We start from the raw sequence: 14757 nt of genomic DNA, 5'->3' as shown, positions 1-14757 counted from the left end.
TTGTTAAATGATGTGATGGAAATTCATTCAATTGGAAGGCGAAAGAAGCTGATGTGGTGAAAACTGTTCTTAATCCACTGAATACAATGATTTTGATGCGTCCTTTTGTAAAATATCATTTCAAGAGACAAGCAACACCAAAAAGTGACACGAGCATTTCTCAGCCCATGTAATTTAAAATGTTTACATACATTTTCACCTTACTTAAAATGACTAAAATAATTATAATGTTGACTTACCATTGTAAGGATATTTTGAATGAGCTGTGCTGAGATAGAGAAACCTATTTTAAAGCTGAGCATCTCTTGAGAGACACAATACGAGTAATGGAGAAAGCTTGGCTGCTGTAAATTTCCCCTCCGCACTTTTCTTTCCATAATGGAACCTTCCTTCCCCTCACTTCCACTCCCGTCAGACTGTTTGGGAGCACATCTGCTTTATCTTGAGTTTGAGCAACTTGATTGCATTAGACTGGAGCTGCTACATGCAGCCTCCGCTCTGACGAGGCAAGCAAAAAATGACCGTGACTTCTCCTGACAGAGCACCATAGCAACATACTGTAATGTAATTACATTTGAAATATAAAATGCAATATGCGTCTCTTTGGGAGGTAGCTTATATATAACCAAGCAAATGGAGGTGCTCTCTGCACACTCATTCACCAGCAGCCGTGTTCATTTCCTGCATTTGGAATGCAACACCAGAAATGATCCTGATTGAATCTGAAGCCAAATCCAAGTTTGATCATACTTTGTTTAGTTGTGTTGATGTCACTGGGTCAGGTGTGCAAGAAATGGACTCGGATAGGAGCAGGTGTGGAACTGTCTGAACCAGTTGTTTTCATTGTCTTACGTCTGTGATCAGTATGATATGCAATGCAGGGAAAAGGGAAGAGGTGATTATTCTTTGTTGAATAGAGGTAAGCAAAGCCTGATTTGGGATTATTAACAGATGTGACTGTGACAGGAATAAAGGTACTAAAGGACCACTGAAGTGCTTATCCTATCTTATCATAAATGGGTTTTTATTTCCCATTAAACAGCGAATCAATCAAACATTCTCCTCATTTTTAGCTGTGTTTTCATAGTAAAAAAAAAAAGCATATCGGAAGCATATACATATACATTCACGTTTTATACAGAATACACCATATTTATAGTATGTTTTTCTATGGCCAAGGCAGCACACATAGGCTATGTGGAGTGTAGAGGATATGGACTAACCTTGAAGTAGTCTGGCTCGGCGATGGTTCGGTAACGGGATGGTTCCGCCGGATGTCCCTCACGTTCCACTTTGTTTGTGTTTACTTTAAACTCGGGTCGCATCGAGCAACATTAACCGGAACCTCTGAGCAACTTTATACGCTGAAAATGGCAAGTTTTAAAGAAAGTTTGGATCGTGCGACAAGGCAGGCCTGCTTGGTTCGTCCGGGGAATGATTGTAAAGATTTACAAAAAATATGTTTACCACATTCACTATCTAACTGGAATGTTTTGGGACCGATTGGTGGGGATTTGCTATGGACAAAATACACACAGCGATACACTAGTAAGAGCAAATGATGTTTAACCATGTATCCAGCTAATTTAAATAGCTTACGTTACTGTATTGTGTAAACAGTTAACTTCATTTAATATTGTATATGGCGTTTTCTTTTGCGGGGTGCAAATGTTCCACCGAAGTTCCTTCCCGAAGAGCCACCGTTGCTGCATCCAGAGCTTAGCGTCGCCCAAGAAGATTGTGATCGGTTTACAGAAATGCAAACAACCCGTGATGGTTCTGTTGCCAGACCTTCCTCCGCAGCACTGTGGAGATAGGTCTGGCAATGCGAGACTAACCTGGAAGTAGCCTTTTGGTTTATTTTATGCTTGAACTCAACTAGGAGCAACAGTGTGGGAGCTACATTTAGCCAAGCTGAGAGGGCATTATCTTGAAGTATTTTCTCTTTCAAGGTAGTCTATATTCTTGACATTCCACTTCCGGGATTGCTCCGGTGCTGCAGGAAATTCCGCCGGATGCACGTACTTTCGCTGATGTCCGTTTCCTTCCTTCCCTCAGGAGACCTTGGCTTATGTCCCGTGTGAAACCAAAAGTCAGCTGTCATTTTGAAATTACCCGAGTTTTACGGACCGTAGTCCGTGACGCAATGACATATATGACGTCACGTTACGTCCTTATTTTAGTAGAGTTACGTAATTAATTTTAAGGTAATGATCCGCCCAGTTGCAATTTACCATTAATAATTAAAAGAAGAAGACTCATTTCCAGACCGTGCGTAACAGCTGTGCACGATTTGAGACAACACTATCCTGTCGAAATGTACGAACTACATAAGTGAGTACATAGTGTGTGTATATGTGTAATAAATACAGTGTACTACATGTAAGTGTACTCAGGAAGTATCCCAATTGAGACACACCATTAGTATTTTTGTTGCCTAAGCTTAACTAGTTCTGTTTTACAACATTAACTATGTGTTTAAACTGCGCCCTTGACGTTAAATAGAACTGTCACATGATTAAGGTCACATGATTAAACGGCCACTATGTGGCAGTAAATGGAACGGTCATACGTGTTGTTTTGGGAATCTTTGAAAATGTACCTATAATGTTGTTTAACAATTTGTTAGCTTTACATTACCTATATTTTGTTGTTTTTTTTTTTTTTTTTACATTTCATTGAGTTTGCTACAGTATATATTTGCTGTATAGCAGTCCCAATTAGAACAGTGTTCAACAAGCTGCCAAGTGCAAATTCCCTTTAAAAAGACAGCAATCTCTGACAAAGAAAAACTTCAATGATGTGGGTGAACTGGTACAAGTTTTGTCATGCAGTCAGTATAATTATCCTAGCTCACCAACCACACAAGTTTTCTCGAAACAAAATAAAAGCATTCACCTAGAAAATGTCTAATTGTATTTATGCTTACACAGCTGAACGCCAAGGGAACACTGAGGACATTTTTGCCTCATTTATGTAGCGCCTAATAAAATAGTTAATAGCATTTAACTTGTCAGTAAACATGCCTTTCCCTGTAACTTGTTTTTTTTGTGTAAGACGTGTTTGGGGTTAATTTAGTCTCAGAAAAAGGTTGAGAGGTTGGTGGCAGCGAAAGAAATGTAATGTTAGCTTGTAATATCTTTTTATGCACACTACATGTTTCATATCACATAGTCTTGATTATGCTAATACGGCCTAGATGGTTTTCCAGCTTCTTCTGGTACAATGAGATTTATATGGCCAGGAAAACATTTATTAACACTGTATAATCAAAATCTTTGCCATTTTGAGAGCTTTGGTTCTAATACCTGTTATGTGAATTGTTTGCTTATTCCTCTCTTACACACATTACTATTACCTGCAGCTGTCTGCTCCTTATTCTTCTCCCTCTGTCACATGCATTACCTGGATCTTTCATACAGCTCCAACCTGCATTAGTTACACCAGCGGCGTTTTTACAGAGTGCTAGACGTCTTGTGGCTTGCACCCCGTTCCAGCTGCACCAAGATGTCACATGCAAAGCCATTATCACCCCATAAATCTATGCAGATCTCAATAAACTTCTTTTTCAGTCAATTCAATTGTGCTAACACTGATGTGGACCGCCATTAAATTCTGAGGAAGAACAAAAAAAACTGGCCCCATTTCATTTTGACTTAGAGCTTGAGGCATGTGCACTGTGCCACACATGGATATGAACATAATCTTCAAAATGACCAAGAGTCTGTCTGTCGCACTGAGGTTGGATACAAACTGTACCCAGCCAAAAAAATAATGGTGCAATTTTAATAATGGTAGAATAAGTGAATTTTGAATTGTGGGCTTTTATTTTATTTCTTTTGACCTCTGAGCTGCAGATTTTAGGTGGAAAAGCTGCCATTGATTACATTACCAGTCTCCCTATCCCCTCTATAACTGAGTCAGTGGTACTGAGTATATTAATATTGACTGCCAATAGGTCTCCGAGGCTATATTGGACGGGGTGATTGAAAAGCAAAGAAAGCAATTTATTCACCACTAAACGTATGTTTAATGGGAGTAATTTTGTTTCCTTAAGAACACATGAAAATGAAACAGCTGCCACAGGGCCAAAAAGAGTGATGGTGTCAGAACAATATTGAAATTATTACCGAGGCTGCGGTTAAATAATTAACCAAGCTATCCAAGGTTTGGCCTAACTATGAAATAATTGGATGGATGTCAAATAAATCTAGCAGTGAGGGTATCTTTTTCTTTTTATATCCTCACAATAACTGGCAGCAGTTCTTCAAATGCAGAACAACGAATAAGAGACATGTTATGATTATGAAAGGCTGTATTTTAGAAAATGGGTTTCCTCTACTTCTTATATTAACAATAGGAAAATGTTATGGTAGATTTTTTTTTTTTTTTTTTTTTTTTTTTTTTGCAATAAATGCTAGCCGACTATACATATATAACATTCAAACTTTCAGTCATGATTCAATTCTACTGATTGGTGATTGAATACCATAGCTTGTGGTGTTGCATTAAATTGCACTAAATTGTATATACTGTAGGTCATGGTATCTCCCATCAGTAGTGGCCAGTAGCACAGAAGGGCTCCGAACACAGATGGGAGTAGCAGTGCTGATTAGTGTTTGGCTTGGTAGGTGCGTTGGGTGTAAATCAGGTCAGCCAGGGTTAATCCACATGGATTACCCCCAACATTTAGCAGGAGTCGCTCATTTCTCCTCCCTCCATCCTCAGCGCGCCACCCTGCTTACCCCTGCCACCATACCCTTGTAAAATTCAGACAGAAGACAGCGCAACAGGAACTTTTTAGGGTTCAGGAGAATAATGGGGTCTGACAGACAAATCCCAGAGTAAAGCTCCTTGACTGCCCTGAACTCTCCCCCAGACTCTCTGCCGGCCTCACCACATGTAGCCTAATGGGGAACTACTAAGACTCTGCAAGTCCATCTCCATTATTTATGCTCAATTATGCTTTCCTACTCCTTCTGATGTCCTAACACAAGCGATGGGGAAATCAGGTTGTTTACACTATGCACCCAACAAAGGATTTGTACCTGTAAATTGAAGTAGATGTAGTGTTGCTTCATTGCCTGGTATGGTTTAAATACATGTCACTGCAGCCATTTGTTTGGACATGATGAGAGTACTGACAGCAAATCATCTGTGTCACCAGGCAAAAACTCTTTCTGGTCCACATGCTGTTGCCTCTGCATACCTATACTGCCTATATATACTGCACAAAAGGTGATGCCTACAAAGCATAGTACAAGAAAAAAAAGACACTTCACTTGCTATGGGCTACACAAAAATATGAATGTTCTATTGATGCTTTTGTGCACTCTAATAATCTAATTAGTGTAATAAGTAAGTAATACGTATGTGGAGTGAATATTTTCCATAATCCTTTCAAGACTATCATATAGCCGCATTATCATTAACATTTGATTTAGAACTGCTGTTAGCTGTAAGATTTTCCATTTTGAGACTCAAAGTAGATTAGCACTGTGTGGTTCATGCAGAAGATTATGCAGGAAAAACAATGGACTTCCAAAGGCAGATCCCTCTTTTATGAGGCTTTGAGTGGAACTTTGTGGTTGCCCAATAAGTAAATCAGATTAAGTACATCATGAGTCAGACTATGTTAAGTTTAGCCCTGATGTTTTATTAAAAAAAATATTTACTAATAGTGAAGTCCGAGGATTTTTGTTTTTGGAGAAAATAAGATCTTAGATGGTACACCAAATCAAAGACTACTTTTGGATAACAAAAAGTAATAAATGTACTACTCATCTTCAAAACAAAAGTAACAAAAGAAATACTTATCTTCATACTTTTGATAGCGTAAAAAACTTAATATATGTTAAAGCGTCGGCTTGCACGGTTATATACTGACCCACAGAGATAATTTTGGTGTGGTGACCACAAGCCAAACTCCTTGAAATGCCTTGTAGCTCTAACCTTATCTATGTTATGAGTGCTAGTTTTAATCTTTCAGAAGTGTCAGTGAAAATGACAACAGCTTGAGCTTCCAGTATTTCAACAAGCCATATATTGGAGCAAAAACTACACTTAAAGTGTAGTTCTTACTGACCCGATGACACAGTAATGAGAGTTAAGTCCGACTGTGTGGTTGTGATGAGAAGGCAGTAAGAGCAAAGAAAAGAGCTCATAAAGTACTCACACTGGCTTACAGTTACTCATAATATAGATTTTAAAATCCTTAAACTTGTCTATAAATCATGAACTTGTATTTCACTATATTGTTAATATGCTTCCAAGACATGTGCCTGCTACAGTACTCAGATCTACAGACTTTCTGCTGCTCACTGAACCAAAATATTCACTGAAGCTTCTTCAGTTTTGGATCCAAACGCAGAGCAGACAGCAATATTGGTGACTACAACTTTTAGCCTTGCTTTAAAGGGGAACTATGCAGTTTTTTTAGCTTAATTTACCTTAACTGAACAGCTTCAGAGTCATTGGAATGGTTATATGACTTTTTTCGAGTTGAATGGTGGTCGTCTCGCTCCCCCCTAGCGCCTGTGAGCGGAAAAACCACCCTTGCAACTTTCGGCCGGTGAGCCGACGGCCTCAGCGTCAGGAAGTATGGCGTTGAGGTGTTGTTCCTGTAGACTTGATCCTCAATGATTCATAGAGGATCATTATTATCATTTTATATCAATATGACAACTGGCTGGTCACTTTGACAGTGTACTATAGTTGTTATGGTTTGTTGTAATATATTGGTATAATAATCTAATACAGAAAATACACTTTAAATTTGTAATTGTAGGCTGTCTGCTTTCTTTTTAATATTTAGAGTGTTCTTATTTTGCAGTATTTAGCTTAGATTGTTTTATTAATTGTTTTAATGTAAAGCACCAGAGCTCCATGTTTTGTATGAAGGTGTATTCTCTGTATTTAGAGTGTTACCAGTGAGGTTGTCTTGTATTTAATGTTCGCCAAAATGTGGATGTCAGATACCCTCCGAAAGGAAGCATCAACACAGGAAGTGTGGATACATTTAGGAATTCTAATTTGCAATGAAAAATCATCAAATACATTTTTATATACAGTTTATGTAAAACAAATACAGCGGTGTGTTTTTGTCAAGCTTGCAAAGTCAAATACATATCAAGTTGAAGTTTGCCCTCACAAAGCACTTCCAAATGCTTACAATAGGAAACACAATGTACAATTTCGTCAGGGTTGCCTTGAGGGGAAAACCTTTGTTTTACTTACACAGGCAAATAAGGAGCAAATTATTTTTTTGCAAGAACTGAACCTCTTATTTCCTTATTTTCTTTGCAGCCTGTTGGTGCTCTGAATCCGAAGCGTGCAGCATTCTACGCTGAACGTTATGAGACTTGGGAAGACGACCAGACACCACCTTGTCATTACAACTCCCACTACTCCACAGCTGCCTCCACCCTGCACTGGCTTGTCAGAATAGTGAGTGAAATCACTCTTTCAACCACCTTCACACTCATTATTCTACTGTGTTCAAAATGTCCCAAATTAGTCGAGCATCTGAATAGGAATGAAGTCAAGCCCACATTCTCAGACAGCTTTTCATTTTTTGAGTCTGCATTAGTTGATTGTCACTTGTCAGACTTAATGATGCTGTTACATCGAGGTCTGTCTGCTTCTGCACAGGAAACAGCTCGACATCTCAATTTGATTGGGCCTGAGTTAGACCAATGGCGCTCAGAAAACACATTTCACAGGCCAGTAAACCGGCATATGTGAACTAAATAAAGAGTGGCTGGGTAATGATTTACAGAGGCTGCTGTGACAGGTTTATGTGTTTCAGGCAACCCAGTGAGCGCTGGAGACATGTCCATCAAGGTTACTGAGCACTGTCCTCATTTACTCTGGAAGAGGAGGAGGAGGCACACACACTCTCTCCCAATCTTTTCCCCACAAAAGAGGCCCTTATAACCTGCACAGATTCTTTGAGTCGGTGTACATTTGATTTTGAAGTTGGCTTATTAATTTGAAAGAGCTTTATGGGGAGTTTGTACAGTATTTCTCCTCCTCCCCCATCATTAGTAGGAAGGGGCTGATGAACTGAGGGAGCTCCCTTGACAGCAGTTAGATTGGCCTCTGTGCGTTTGTTTCCACAATCCCTTTCTTCCTCTGGTGAGTGATCCATCCGCTCCAAGCGGCAGTGGTCGCCATCTCAGGCTGAGAAAACCAAATTTGAGCCAATTATCATTATGGCTTACTGTACTCAGGAAGAACGCTAATTAATTCTCCCCCAGGCCTGGATACAGTGAATGACTGATCTCTGCAGAGATCCCTTAGTCTGCCACCGAGAAAAGAATAACAATGAAATAATGTGAATAATTCAGACTGTTAACATGTATTTTAATAAGCTGCATGGTAATCCACTAAATTGAAACTGTACTGAGATTTGCATTGCGTCGATTAGCATGGTTGCGATCGAAATGCAGATCAAGAGGGTGGAAAAAGATGATGATGACTTTAGATATGGCTGGGCATCTTTGATCTTTGTGATGTCTAATTTGCTTTCTCTGCAGGAGCCCTTCACCACGTTCCTCCTTAGTGCCAATAACAACAAATTCGACCACCCTGACCGCACCTTTTCAGCCATCGCCCGCTCATGGAGAAACTGTCAGAGAGACACCTCCGACGTTAAGGTGAGAATCACAATAAAAGCAAATAGTACAATCCATGGTTTACATTTATATGGATACACATGTCATGAAAACGGTGCCATTAAACAAATGGAAGTTAAATCTGTGATCATTATCTATACATTTCCTTGCCAGACACTTTCATTAAGCTGGTGTTATGGACCTGTGGGTGTCTAATTCTGAGGACAATGATAGGAAATATCACTATATATTGCACCACATACCTACCAGCTAAATTGTAACTGTACAGTGTATATAATTGGCAATATAACCATACTAAGCCTCTAACTCACTATGGTCCCTTCCTCAGACAATGTGCTTCAACACCACTGCAAAAATATATGCCATTAATTATAAATGCCTCATCCAAATGGCGACTCACAAAGACTGAAGACAGAAATACCCTAAGCACTTAGAAATGCACATTTGATTTATCTCATGCAGAAAACAAACTATCTCAGAGGTAGACTGATCTTGTATGTGTGCATGCAAGCACTCATGAGTTTGAACAAAGGCTGTGTCTGAGGGTAAGACAAAGCCCTCCCTCTGCAAATCCACAGAGCAGTCACCGAAAACGCTGAACCCTGCTGATTCGCCTCCATTTTGCCCACTGCATAGCACGCAGCAGGAATACGCACTGACCTCAAAGTGTCATGTATTTCTAGCACACCCTGCATTGGGTAGTGTTGCCCCAGGCAATTAATAAAGCATTAATGACAAAAGCTATTTAAAATGTAGTCTTTTATGTACGGACAGGGCTTTTACTCACCAGGATCTGGGGGAGAGCAGCCAACTACAGAATGTGAGGCAGAGGCAGAAAGCTGAGCAGCTGAATAGTCAAACGCCACCCTGTTAACAAATACAGCATACTTCCAACTACTTGTATGTCTGCATGCATTTGTTTTTACACACATAGGATGGCTACTGATCTATTAGGAGAGGCATTGTACTGTGGAGGACATTGCTGGATTACTAACAGTATTTCATAATGTATAAGAAGCAGGAAAATAATATGCAAGAGCTTGTTTGGCTCATAATGCAATAGGGGTAAACTATGAGGCAATGCATGCCACTATAATGACTGATTAGATTATTAACATTTGCTGTGATGCTTTTTTTTTTAATAATCTCCATCTCCAAAATCCATCTTTCTTTGCGTACTTTCCAACCTTGTTTTGAATTTATTTTTATATTTGTAATCATGCACATACTATGTATTAAAAGAGCATCGCTCAATATAATCCTGCCCAAAATCAAATCAAATTAAAATGAAAGCATAGTTTTCCATGCCTAACATATAGTGAGACACACAAATGCCATGCACACTGCCACCACGTAGCAACGGAGACTGAGCGGAGAGTGTGGGGTTAAGGTTAGCGTCGGCCCTGTACACCGAGCGGGCCATGAGGCCTCTGTTTAAAAGGCAGCTTGTTTTTTTACCAGGGTCTCTCCTTCATTAACCCCGGCCTCCTCCAGCAGTAATGACGACAAGACCAAGGGAGGCTGAACCCCTGAAGGGGATGACCTCCTAAAAGAGCAAGTCAAATGGAAACAATCCTGTGCCGACCTAGCCCTCACCTCCTCGACCACCCCATCATTATTGTGCATCCATACCGCTCATTTATTTCTATGTGCAGCTGCACACAGGTATGTTAAGCTGGCACAGCCACCATGGGCACAGAGAAGCAGACCTTTCTTGGAAGTAGTGGGCACACGCATGCACGAACGCATGCACACATGCACGTGCACACACACACACACACACACACACACACACTGTCTCATACACACACACACAAACTGCTACCACTGAAGGAATCCAGCAGCACCCCGCTGGTGACAGATTTTGACGAACATGTCATTAAGGTGACACAGTGTAAAGCAATGTAGGCATGTGTGATTGACTTGTTAGCCCATTACGATGCTGTTGCAGAATTAATGGCTGCCATGGGAGGCTGGCTTGAAAACAGAGCTGGCAGTTTTAACGGCTTGGCGGTGAGTTACAGCAGGAAGTTTACAGGCGAAAAAGTGGAGGGAAAGCGTTGTTGTGTGTATGTAAGAGAGACAGAGGGAAACGGAGAGGAATGGCTACTTTACTCCCTTTCCCTGTCGTGTGCAGAGGGTGAAATGTGACCAACAGCAGACCAGCGGTGTTATTGGCCTGTACCATGTCATGCTAACTCGCTCTATCAAAACCCGGTGATTTATAGGGGCCTAAAAGCTCTGCATGTTATGCATCCCATAGGCAGTATAAAACACAATAGTACCACTGAATCTGACAAACACTGCATTCATAAAGCAAGCCTGATACAAGGAGTTAAAATAGTGTCTTGCACCCTCCTTCATATTCTCAGGCTAAGAGACAGACAACAGCGTTTAACTTGTCTTGTGTGTATAGTTTCTAATGAGGACAGAGTAGAGGATCTACATTCCTTGTGTGCATAAGTCTCATTGTGGAGAGGCTTTGCTCACTCATCCTTTCTTAGCTGTATGATTAGAATGATAAAGGGTCAGAGTGGGGACTGCAGAATCATAAAAAATTCATTCATTCAAGTCATTTATGTTGCAAATGCCATATTTAAAAAAAATAATAATAATAATCTTAAATGACCATATTTGTAGTTTTGCAGTTTGAGCCCATTACCTTGTCAAAGCATGCCGCAGTTTTTGGATTGACTGCTTGACATCCAGGAAGCCACCATTTGATTTCAGATTGCTATGACAGTTTTTGTCATCATTAAATTGCCTCTCCTTTCTTCTTATTTTTGGAAGCAAGTGCTGTCTGTCCAAATGTTCTTGCTTTCAAGGATAGTATGACATCCACATTTCAGAGTTAGCTGCCAAAGAGCATCGCGAAAGCTGTGTTTTTTGGAAAACAAACCCAGAAGAGAAATAATAAGCAAACTAAAATGTTATGAGTTTTTTTTTTCTGTCTGTAACTCAGGTAAAAGATAAAGGCATTAAACTGTTCACTGTGGTGGATTGCCCATCTCAAGCAAGCTCTTTGCAAGTTAATGTTCATATGTATAACATGTATAAATGATTGCCTGGAAGGTAATAACAAAGGTAATTTGGACAGCACTCCAATAAATTCAATCAAAATTTCCTTCTATATATTATTACCCACATTAAGGATCCAGCACCCAGTCTTCAAAGTTCCAATGTGAGTTGAGCGTGTTAGGTCTTATTTTTTTGCCTGGAAGGTGAGAAATGATGTGTACTTAGGGGGTTAAAAAAATATATAAAAATAACAGTATGTTCATTCAACACAGGAGAAATTCCTTAAGAAATAGGCTTTTCTTAAAACACGGGTACATATTTGCTCTCTTCAATGTATGGAACCACAGCAGGCTTTATGTAGGGGCTCCTTTACCATGCTGACTTCCCCTCTGCTGCGAGGTCCTGACCCCATCACAAGAGACCAGGAGAAAAACCCAACTCAGTTCCAGTTTCATTTAACACACCTAACACTTCTGCCTGGAATAACTGGACTAGCACCTCTCACCGCCTTCTCATGGCCTGCTGTTAGGTTTGTTTGTGTTACCTTTCCCCTTGAATTCTCACTTCATCTCAGTGGGATACAGAGCCTTTTTCCTCTGTTTTCCGTGGCTCTGTCCTCACATATGTTATTTCTTGCACTTAACGGAATTGTTGGGCGATTATATGGTGAAAACTGTGGTGTTAGACGTTGTGGTCTTGTGAGTAAGCTGTAAAATGTGAACATCTCTCTTCCTTTTAAACACAGGAACTGATTCCTGAGTTCTACTACCTCCCGGAGATGTTTGTTAACAGCAACGGGTACCATCTGGGAATGAGAGAGGACCGGACCATGGTCTGTGACGTGGACTTGCCAGCCTGGGCCAAGAAGCCTGAAGACCTTGTTAGGATCAACAGGATGGTAAGGTTTAGGCCTCTGTCAAATTCTAAATGGTATAGTTACCCTAGCCCAAATTATACCTGTATATGATATTACTTCTTTTATTATCTGGATAAAAATCTTCAGTCAGAATTAAAACCTTACTGACCAAAAATTCTACATCATTTTTACTTTCTCCTCCTTTTATTCCTTGCCAATTAAGATTGCAATAATGACACTTGTAGAAATTAAAACTATTCTGACCATTTGTAATTTTATAAAGATGATTGTCCAGTTCATAGTAATGATTAATTTCATTACGTATATTTATATATTCTTGTTATACTATTCAGTAGAGGCCATCCTCATTCTCATAAAGTGCACTAAAGTATACGACAGCACACTGCATCCTGTCATGTTACGTACTATGGTTGTTTTTTTGTACATTTCAGTACTTTGTACTGAAATGGAAAAAGGCTAATTTGAAAACATATTGGGTTATTTACCTTCGACGAAGTCAGATAAAATTGCCTTGTCACTGTTTATTTGTAAAACCCACAGACAGACGTAAAGGTGACCAATAGCATTGATTTATTAAAAAAAAATGACAGTGGCAAAATATGGAGATACGAGGTTTCTGCCCAATAGCGGCGATATACTGTACTATACTATACTGAGAATCTATTATAGGTCGGGATTATATAATTTAGATGTATTTTTAAAATGAATGATTTACATTTAGCTTTTCTGCCTCCTCCTCACATCAGCAAAGACATCCATTCCCCACTCTTCCTTTTAACCTTCCCATGCATCTGTGTCTCCTTGACGTATTCATGAAGCATCTAATAAAGTGCAGCGCTCAATACTAACACTGTACACCTGACCCCAGTGATGTCACTGAAGGACAGGACTGAGGGCAAGTTTGCCCTATAGTGTTAACTTCTGTAATGCCAGGCCTCGTCACTTTGGCAGCGTGCAGGGCCCTTTCCGTGCGCATGTGTGTGTGAACGTCTGCGTGTGCATGTTTAATACAGACTGCCTATCAACATGTGGTCCACAACTCCCAGCAGGGTTCAGGAGCAGCACGGACAAAGAAATGGAGATCCAACCCAATCTCCTGCTGTCCGATAAAGTCTGTTCTCCCTTTAATCTGGAATCGCTTACTGTAGAAACTCAACAGCTCAACTCACTTTCATACGAAAACTACATTGCATGGGCTTAGAACAGTGCAGATGCATTTTTGAATACATATCCACATTTATTTTGCTAAAGCTGAAAAAAAGCTGCATGATGCTGATTCCAAATTTAGGCAAGTGCTAATTATTTTGGAGATTACAATCTTCGATACCTAGAAGTCTTTTTGGTTTCCCTCATTTTTCAAGATTCATAAAGGCTCTTACAAAACATTTCACATGTGAAGAAAAACATTTCACAGAGAAAAAAAAAAATCCTCTATGGTATGACTCCACTTTCTAATACTTCCTTCTTAAAAGCATAGAAACTTCAATAATACCGATAGGAAGACACAAAGTTGCATGCGTGCTATGTACTGTATCCGGAGGTTGGGGGCCACAGTGTTTTTGGACCAGAGGTAGAAAGAGGCTCTGGGAACACACTTGACCTTTTCAGCTGGAGTGACAGAGCGGGGCTGGTCTCATGGAGGTGACCTTTCCCCGTGCTCTACCCCCACTGCCTGGTCCAGCTCTATCCGGCTTGTAAAGCTGGGAGTTGTTACGGCCATGTCTGCATCTCCAAAACAAGGAGAGAGGATGGCTGAAAAAAAAAAAAAAGGATTACAGTGGATATTTTCTCACTGTTGAAGGATACATGTGTGATTTTGCCTTGCATTGTTCCATTCGCAGACCAGTGTATTCACACGCCCACAAAATCACAGTCCTCTGCCTCCATTCTTTTTGTCTTTCTTTTGTTCTGTTCACTAGCTAGCCCACACTCTTGCTTCCTCTTTTATGTCATTTCTGTCAGTGAATATCTCTCCCTGGCTCACCCTCTGTCTCACTCTTCCTCTTTTTTCCCTTCCATCCTTCTCTTTCTCCCTCCCTCTCCCTCCCTCCCACTTCCCATCTTTGCATGTGCCACTTTCAATTGAAGTGATATGCCCTGTGGCAAACTCTGCCTCTGTGTGCTCGAGCAGGCTTTGTTGGTAATGGCTGTTATTCCTGACGCGAGGGGAGGAGTGTAAATTCCTCTAGCAAAGCCTAACACCAGCATGCATGGGAATTGTATTGT

The 14757-nt window shown here is 40.2% G+C and overlaps 1 protein-coding gene across 13 annotated transcripts in view; it reads left to right on the top strand.

Annotated features, from left to right (window-relative positions):
- Positions 1 to 14757, top strand: part of nbeab (neurobeachin b) — a 252065-nt gene that overhangs the window by 216189 nt on the left and 21119 nt on the right. For 12 of the 13 annotated variants that reach the window (XM_036001181.1, XM_031297412.2, XM_036001183.1 and 9 more), the window contains 3 exons: positions 7306 to 7446; positions 8538 to 8657; positions 12400 to 12552. In XM_036001181.1, coding sequence (XP_035857074.1) covers positions 7306 to 7446; positions 8538 to 8657; positions 12400 to 12552 — 414 coding nt within the window. Of the gene's footprint in view, positions 1 to 7305; positions 7447 to 8537; positions 8658 to 10097; positions 10372 to 12399; positions 12553 to 14757 lie in introns of those variants that run through there. The other variant, XM_036001185.1, reaches the window with a different exon arrangement.

Source organism: Sander lucioperca, chromosome 5 (genome assembly GCF_008315115.2).
Source record: "Sander lucioperca isolate FBNREF2018 chromosome 5, SLUC_FBN_1.2, whole genome shotgun sequence".
NCBI classification, from domain to species: Eukaryota; Metazoa; Chordata; class Actinopteri; order Perciformes; family Percidae; genus Sander; species Sander lucioperca.
This window is presented reverse-complemented; position numbering and strand designations above follow the sequence as displayed.